At 43.6% G+C, this 8,987-nt stretch overlaps 2 protein-coding genes across 2 annotated transcripts; both read left to right on the top strand.

Moving 5' to 3' along the window:
• The first annotated feature begins 604 nt into the window (after positions 1–604).
• LOC123168011 (probable LRR receptor-like serine/threonine-protein kinase At1g74360) lies at positions 605–3,011 on the top strand. Its single transcript, XM_044585874.1, has 2 exons — positions 605–691; positions 802–3,011. The coding sequence occupies exons 1-2, from the start codon at positions 640–642 to the stop codon at positions 3,009–3,011; spliced, it is 2,262 nt and encodes a 753-aa protein (XP_044441809.1). The 5' UTR covers positions 605–639.
• A 3,408-nt stretch (positions 3,012–6,419) lies between these two features.
• LOC123164317 (probable LRR receptor-like serine/threonine-protein kinase At1g74360) lies at positions 6,420–8,768 on the top strand. The gene is made up of 4 exons (XM_044581741.1): positions 6,420–6,471; positions 6,555–6,907; positions 6,962–8,160; positions 8,378–8,768. The coding sequence occupies exons 1-4, from the start codon at positions 6,420–6,422 to the stop codon at positions 8,766–8,768; spliced, it is 1,995 nt and encodes a 664-aa protein (XP_044437676.1).
• Positions 8,769–8,987: the final 219 nt, after the last annotated feature.

The raw sequence follows: 8,987 nt of genomic DNA, 5'->3' as shown, positions 1-8,987 counted from the left end.
TGACTCCAATAGCTCGGTCCCTGGGTTTTTTGAGGCTCTCAGGGAAGACTTGAGAGTGTGGAGAGCTACAGGCTACTTTCATCTTTTCAACTCTAGGGCAATGCTGGTCGCAGTTTCTTGTGGCTGTCATTTTGGTTGATTGTTCCTCTCCTACTTCAACACAATGTCACAATCTTGGTGCTGAGTTAGAACTTCGGCTGCGACTGTAACTATTTTCTTTCCTTTATAAAGATCGGTCTCTGGCCTTTTGAATAAATTGAGATCACAATAAACGATTTTAGTGTTCAAGAAAATCGCTAGTAGTCCAAGTTGTGTGAGTTGAAAAATGCAAGATAGGAAATATCTCAGAAGGGGCCAAACAATTTTGGAGAAGAACCACCAGAGTTATACCTCTTTTGAAGAATCCTGGGTCAGGGGGATCACACACTCACACATCCAGTTCTTGACCGGTTGGCCTGGCCCGAGAGACAAGTGGTACTGATGGTGAAATCTCACAAGTGGTCTGCAGAAGAGTCGTCAGATTCTTGAAGAATTTTGCGCGTGCGTAGTCCTGTTCTGCCGACAAGGATGAGGATCCTATAAAAACTGAGGTACAAGCTGCAAACCAAACTCCTAACACTTGTTTCTCTATCCTGTTCCATGGCTGCTTTTCACCACATTCTCGGTGCATTTTTCCAGGCACTTATCATCGGTATGTATTGGAATCCTCCTGCCTGTGTGATCAGTCGCACGTTACGTTGCATTTTTTGCTTAATCCAGATTAACGATGGCCTCTGATTTAATATGGCGCTGCTGCAACAGCTGAGGTGATCCTGGGGCAAAGTGATAGGGAGGTGCTCCGCGAACTGAAGAGCTTCCTGCAGGCGCAAAACCCGATCAACCGTGGCGCCTATGACACTTGGTCGGAGGCCGAGGTCTCGCCATGCCGTCTCCAAGGCGTTGGGTGTGACGCGGCCGGCCGTGTCAGTTATCTCGACCTCTCGAGTTCCAGCATCGCTGGGCCGTCCTTCGGTAACTTTTCACGCCTCAACCGGCTCACGCACCTCGATCTCTCAGCAAACAGTATTACTGGCCAACTCCATCCAGATCTCAAGCACTGCCGGGGTCTCCAGTACCTCAACTTATCAAGCAACCTCATTGGTGGCGCCCTTGATGTGTCCACCCTGACCAACCTGCGCATACTGGATCTATCCCAGAATCGGTTCCAGGGTGACATTAGGACAAACTTCCCGTCCATCTGCCGCAACCTCAGTGTTATTGCTGTATCCAGCAACAACCTCACAGGCAGGATAAGTGGGCTGTTCAGTGGCTGCTCCAAGCTTAGTGATGTTGATCTGAGCTGGAACCAATTCACCGGAAAGGCTGTATGGAAAGGGGTCGAAAGGCTTACACGGTTCACGGCCACAGCGAACAACCTCACAGGGGTCATTCCTTCCAGCACGTTTCCCAAGGGGTGCAAGTTGCAGTCTCTGGATATCTCCAGCAACCAACTGTCTGGCAGTTTCCCAAATTCAATTGCCAATTGCACAAGCTTGAAAACCCTGTCCCTATGGAACAATAGCTTTGGTGGATCTATACCACCAGGAATTGGCTCGATTGCGGGACTCGAAGAGCTGGGTCTCTCGAGCAACCAGTTCCATCACAAGATACCACTTGAGCTGATGAACTGCACCAACCTAAAAAATTTGGAGATCAGTCGCAATACCTTTGGAGGGGAGGTGCAACAAGTCCTTGGAAAAATAACCAGCCTGAAGAGCCTTGTGCTTCAAGGGAATAATTACAGTGGGGGCATTGTCTCCTCTGGCATTCTACAGTTGCCAAACCTCATCTATCTTGACCTCAGCTTTAACAAATTCTCCGGCAAGCTGCCTAATGAAATTGCTAGCATGACAAGCATCGAATCCCTCGTGCTTGCAAATAATAACTTTTCTGGTAAAATCCCACCATCATATGGTCGGCTCTTGAGGCTCCAAGCATTGGACTTATCGTACAACAACCTCTCCGGCGAGATCCCACCAGAGATTGGTAATTTGGCATCGCTTCTCTTGTTGATGCTGGCTGGGAACCAACTTTCAGGAGAGATCCCAAGAGAGATAGGAAACTGTACTAGCTTGCTCTGGCTCAACCTTGTCGGAAACCAGATATCCGGCAAAATCCCGCCTGAGATGACAAATATGGGGAGGAACCCCGGTCCAACCTTTGCCAAGAACCGAAGAAATCCTTCACTGATCAAGTCTGCCACGAGTAAATGTTTTGCTGTTTACCGGTGGGTGCCAGCAAGTTATCCAGAGTTTGACTTTGTTGAATCAATGATGATGTCTCAGAAGAACTGCCTAACCATGTGGAACAGGCTCCTCATGGGGTATGACATACTTCCAGTATCTTCACCATTACGAACAGCCTTAGGATATGTTCAGCTGTCAGGAAACCTACTGAGCGGGGAGATACCCTCCACAATTAGCGCAATGAAGAACATTAGCTTGCTCCTGCTTGATGGCAACCGGCTCTCTGGACACCTACCATCAGAAATAAGTTCGATGCAACTGGTTGCTCTAAATTTATCCAACAATTCTTTTTCTGGTCAGATTCCATTCACGGTGGGTCACCTGAATTCCCTCGAGAGCCTCGATTTGTCCTGGAATAATTTCTCCGGCGCACTCCCATCAAGCCTAGGCGAGCTGTCTAAACTAAGTACATTGAACGTTTCGTACAACCCGCTTCTCTCAGGAGAGGTCCCAAACACTGGGCAACTCTCCACTTTCAATGAGCAGTCTTTCCTTGGTGATCCACTCTTATCTTTCCACTCACCTGCGGCTCCCAGCCCTCATTCAAATGACAACCAGCCCTCCACGTATGGTACAGAAAAGCATCCTACAAATGAAGAGATCACTGTGTTAGTAGTTACATTCCTTGTTTGCTTCTCTGCCACCTTTGTTATCAGAGAGCTTCAGAGCTTCGTGTATCTGTACCATGTTGCATTACGTAAAATTACCAACTTTAGGAATCTTTGAAGTAGAAATGCGGTATGTACCCATGGGTGCACGCGTTTGTTGCAATGTATGCACTTCGTTATCTGCTTTCTCCTTAATAAAGATTGATCGATCTACTGTTACCTTTATAAACAACCAGTGTGTTGTAATCTTATTTGTGAACTTGTTGCCATAAAAATATCCTACAAAACTTATGTTGCAAGTTGTGTTAACCATTGTGCTGAACTCCTTAATAAAGATTGATCGATCAAAATGTTGAGTACAAAGGGAATGAAGGATTTATGAAAGCAACACGTTACCAACACTTTAAAGGGAATAAATAATTGAGCGTTCTTTTCATGTTCTTAGGAGGTATACTTAAAAAACACTTTTAACAAATAATCATTTGTGTCAGCTAAGCAGGTACTGATATTTAAATACACCGTTATATCACAATTATGAGCATAATATTTCCTATTGGGACACAAGTGACGAAATATACGAAAGTCCTAATTTCCGGCGGACAAGAGAAATGTTGACGTTGAGGTCAAGGGAATGCTGCCAACACTAAGGAGATAGATGATCGAGCGTTCAACATTTTCCTCCAATGACTTGGTCAAAACATCATTTCCCTTCCACAGTAAAATAATCTTTTTAGAAGGTACGCTATTTTGTTGGTAAGGGGATTGGGCGTTCAACATCCTCCTCTACGACTTGGTTGAATTATCATTTGTCTTTCAGAATAAAATAAATTTTTAGAAGGTACACTTCTTTGTTGCCCGAACAGCCACTTTCGCTGGATAGTATCTTTGCTACTTTGTATGAACTAAGCTGACTTTTAAATACACCAGTCCAAGTATAGTTTATCATAGCCTATTGCAGCAATGCGGCAGAAGTGACAAAATATATGGAGGTTCTAACTCTGGGTGGGAGCGAGAAATGTTGACAAAAGGTATCTTTGTACTACTATTCAACAAGAATAGTTTGCTTTCAACAGGAGCGAATTTCGGAAGGCCGTCATTTGTTGACCATATTTGGTTGACTAGTGACTACCACTGGAGCGGTTGATTTGGATCATAGAAGCAGTTCAGTTTTGGAGTCAAGCGTTGCAACTTACAACACATATATGAGAAACAGTTTCGTAATTTTTGATCAAAATGTTTAGTACAAGGGGAATTAAGGATTTACAAAAGCAATGTTTGTTTGCTCGAATCCCTCAAAGTAATATATTTAGGCCAGAATTTATCTGTTTTTTAGCAAATGACAATTAAACAAATCGACTAAGGATCAGTACTTACAAATGAGACTGTTTCTCATACTTTGCTTTTGTGTATGTGTTTGTAAATCACTTTGCTTTCTCATACTTTGCTTTTGTGCTCGAAGCCCTCAAAGTAATATGCTAAGGAGTGTTGGTGTTCGAGCGCGCGTGTGTGTGTGTGTGTGTGTGTGTGTTTGTAACTCTCAGGTTGTACAGGTACTAAACTGAAAAGGAGCAATAAAAGGAAGAGGGGGTCCAGGGGGAGACTCACGACAGAATTTCCCCCAAATTTTACCAGAATATAATAATAATAAATTCCAACTTAAAAAATATAGTTAGCTTCATAAATTAACTTACAACTTGAATATGAAAGATGGATATATCTAATATTATGGGATTTAACTAAATATATATTCCCTTACAGCGATCTATATCTTATAATTTTGTCTTTTTAATGCTAAAAGTATAAAAAGGGTTGTAGCTCACGAGCGGAGTGACACCTCACAAGACATTCATTTCCAGCAAACGCAAATAAGAAATATCTTATAACTGAAGCGGCCAAACATTGAGATCACAACACAAATTCTCGTGTCCAGGAAAACTGACAACTGCAGGATAAGAGATTTCTCAGGAACTTCCAAACAACTTTGGAGAAGAATCAACAGAACAGATGGATATTGGAGAATCCTAAATACCCAATTAATCCGGTTCCAGCGAAGGATCCAAACATCCACTATAGGGCAGCTATACTTGACCGGTTTGCCTGCCCCCAAAGACAGGTAACTACAAGAACAGTTGCCTTGGCCCCAAAGACACTTTCATGATGGTGAAATCTCAGAACTGGCCATGCAATTTTGGAGAAGAATGCACTTATGGGCTTTTGGCCACAATTTTAGAGAAGAATCAACAGAACAGATGAATATTGGAGAATTCTAAATACCCAAATAATCAGGTTCCAGCGAAGGGAAGGGTCCAAACATCCACTACAGGGCAGCTATACTTGACCAGTTTGCCTGCCCCCAAAGACAGGTAACTATGTGAACGGCTGCCTTGGCCCCAAAGACACTTTCATGATGGTGAAATCTCAGAATTGGCCACACAATTTTGGAGAAGAATGGTCTTTTGGCCACAATTTTAGATAAGAATGTATAGGTGTGTAATATGTCTTTCTAAGATAACTAAATATCAAACAGCAAAACTAAAGAGTAGCTCATGATTATATAAACCCATTAAAACATAACCATTATTATTAAAATTGATTTTTATTAGAAAAATCAAAATAGCCCATCAGGATTTTAAATCATAGGAAAACTTTTGATTATAATAAACATTTATCCCACTTAAAATTTTTAGTTAGCTGCATAAATTAACTACTCTGATACTATGTGTTTGTGTTGACTCTTCGTGTGTGTGTGGTGTGAACCTTTGTTGGATGTTTGGCTCAGGCGGTTTGCTTTATATATAAAGCGGGCCGAAAGTCTTTTTCGGTAATTAACTACTCCCTCCGACCCAAATTAGTTGTCGCTCAAACGGATGTATCTAGCACTGACATACGTCTAGATACATCCGTTTCAGCGACAACTAATATGAATCAGAGGGAGTAAGAGTCACAAACTTGAATATCAAAGATGAATATATCTAATATTTATGGGTTTAACTAAATATATATTCTCTTACAGCGATCTATATCTTATTGTTTTGTCTTTTTAATGCTAAAAATATAAAAAAGGTTGTAGTTCACAGGCAGAATGACACCGCACAAGACATTCATTTCCAGCAAACGCAAATAAGAAATATCCCAGAACTGAAGCGGCCAAACATTGAGATCACAACAAAAATTCTTCTGTCCAGGAAAACTGACGACTGCAAGATAAGAGATACCTCAGGAGCTTCCAAACAACTTTGGAGAAGAACAATATTGGAGAATTCTACATATCCAATAAATCCGGTTCCAGCGAAGGGAAGGATCCAAACATCCACTATAGGGCAGCTGTACTTGGCCAGTTTGACTGCCCCCAAAGACAGGTAACTAGGTGACCGGTTGCCTTGGCCCCAAAGACACTTTCATGATGGTGAAATCTCAGAATTGGCCACACAATTTTGGAGATGAATGCTCTTTTGTCCACAAGGATGGGAACCAATAAAGCTGTTGTACAAGCTGCAAACAGAAGTCACTTGTTTCTTTATCCTCCATGGCCGTTTTTCACCATATTCTGAGTGCCTTTTGCCAAGCACTTATCATCGGTACGGCCCCTGTTTGTATGATCACACTGTACATTTCCTGCTTAATCCTATCTAATTGCCTCTGGTTTAATTTGGCGCAACAGCTGAGGTGATTCTTGGGCATAGTGACAAGGAGGTGCTCCGTGAGCTGAAGAACTTCCTGAAGGCGCAAAACCCGATCAACCGTGGCGCCTATGACACCTGGTCTGAGACAGAGGCCTCGCCGTGCCGTCTCCAAGGCGTTGAGTGTGATGCAGCAGGGCGTGTCACTTATCTCGACCTCTCGAGCTCCAACATTGCCGGACCATCCTTCGGTAACTTTTCGCGCCTCACCCGGCTCACGCACCTCGATCTCTCGACAAACAGTATCACTGGTCAACTCCATCCTGATCTCAAGCACTGCTGGGACCTCCAGTACCTCAACTTATCAAGCAACCTCATCGGTGGCGCCCTCGATGTGTCCACCCTGACCAACATACGCATACTAGATCTATCTTAGAATCGGTTCCAGGGCAACATTAGGAAAAACTTCCCGGCCATCTGCGGCAACCTCAGTGTCATCACGGTCTCCAACAATAACCTCACAGGCAGGATAAGTGGGCTGTTCAGTGGCTGCACCAAGCTCACTGACGTTGATCTCAGCTGGAATCAATTCACTGGAAAGGCTGTATGGGAAGGGATCGAAAAGCTTACACGGTTCAAAGCCTCGAAGAACAACCTCACAGGGAGCATTCCTTCCAGCACGTTTCCAAAGGGGTGCAAGCTGCAGGTTGTGGACATCTCCAGCAACCAACTGTCTGGCAATTTCCCAAATTCAATTGCCAATTGCTCAAACTTGAGATCCCTGTCCTTATGGAACAATAGCTTTGGTGGATCTATACCACCAGGAATTGGCTCGATTGCGGGGCTCGAGGAGCTGGTTCTCTCGAGCAACCAGTTCCATCACAAGATACCACTTGAGCTGATGAACTGCACCAACCTAAAATTTCTGGAGATCAGTGACAATAATTTTGGAGGGGAGGTGCAACAAGTCCTTGGAAAATTGACGAGCCTGAAGAGCCTTGCGCTTCAAGAGAATAATTACAGTGGAGGCATTGTCTCCTCTGGCATTTTACAGTTGCCAAACCTCATCTTCCTTGACCTCAGCTTTAACAGATTCTCCGGCAAGCTTCCTAGTGAGATCGCTAGCATGATGAGCATCGAATCCCTCGTGCTTGCATATAATAACTTCTATGGTAAAATCCCACCATCATACGGACGACTTATGAGGCTCCAAGCATTCGACTTGTCATTCAACAGCCTCTCTGGCAAGATCCCACCAGAGATTGGTAATCTAACATCGCTTCTCTTGTTGATGCTGGCTGAGAACCAACTTTCAGGAGAGATCCCAAGGGAGATAGGAAACTGTACTAGCCTGCTCTGGCTCAACCTTGTCGGAAACAGGATATCCGGCAAAATCCCACCGGAGATGGCAAGTATGGGGAGGAATCCCAGTCCAACCTTTGTCAAGAATCGAAGCAATCCTTCACTGATCAAGTCCGCGACGAGTAAATGTTTACCTGTGTACCGGTGGGTGCCGGCGAGTTATTCAGAGTTTGACTTTGTTGAATCAATGATGATCTCCCAGAAGAACTGCCTAACAATGTGGAACAGGCTCCTCATGGGGTATGACATACTTCCAGTAACTTCACCATTACGAACGGCCTTAGGGTATGTTCAGCTGTCAGGAAACCTACTGTCTGGAGAGATACCCTCCACAATTGGCGCAATGAAGAACATTAGATTGCTCCTGCTTGATGGGAACCGCCTCTCTGGACACCTACCATCAGAAATTGGTTGGATGCAACTAGCTAGTTGCTCTAAATTTATCCGGCAATTCTCTCTCTGGTCAGATTCCATTCGAAATTGGTCATCTGGATTCCCTCAGGAGCCTCGATTTGTCTTGGAATAATTTCTCCGGTGCACTCCCATCAAGCCTAGACAAGCTGTCCAAACTGAGCAAATTCAATGTTTCATACAACCCGCTTCTCTCAGGGAAGGTCCCAAACACTAGGCAACTCTCCACTTTCAATGAGCAGTCTTTCCTTAGTGATCCACTCTTATCTTTCCACTCATCTGTGGCTCCCAACCTTCATTCAAATGACAACCAGCCCTCCTCGTATGGTACAGAAAAGCATCCTACAAATGAAGAGATCACTGTGTTAGTAATTACATTCCTTGTTTGCTTCTCTGCCACCTTTGTTATCAGAGAGCTTCAGAGCTTTGTGTATCTGTACCATGTTGCATTACGTAAAATTACCAACTGTAGGTATCTTTGAAGTAGAAATGCGGTATGTGCCCATGGGTGCACGCGTTTGTTGCAATGTATGCACTTGGTTATATGCTTTCTCCTTAATAAAGATTGATTGATCTACCGTTACCTTTATAAACAACCAGTGTGTTGTAATCTTATTTATGAACTTGTTGCCATAAAAAATATCCTACAAAACTTATGTACTCCTTAATAAAGATTGATTGATCAAAATGTTGAGTACAAA

Source organism: Triticum aestivum, chromosome 7D, assembly GCF_018294505.1.
Source record: "Triticum aestivum cultivar Chinese Spring chromosome 7D, IWGSC CS RefSeq v2.1, whole genome shotgun sequence".
Taxonomy (NCBI): domain Eukaryota; kingdom Viridiplantae; phylum Streptophyta; class Magnoliopsida; order Poales; family Poaceae; genus Triticum; species Triticum aestivum.
Note: the sequence above shows the minus strand (reverse complement) of the source record. Positions and strands in the feature narration are given on the sequence as shown.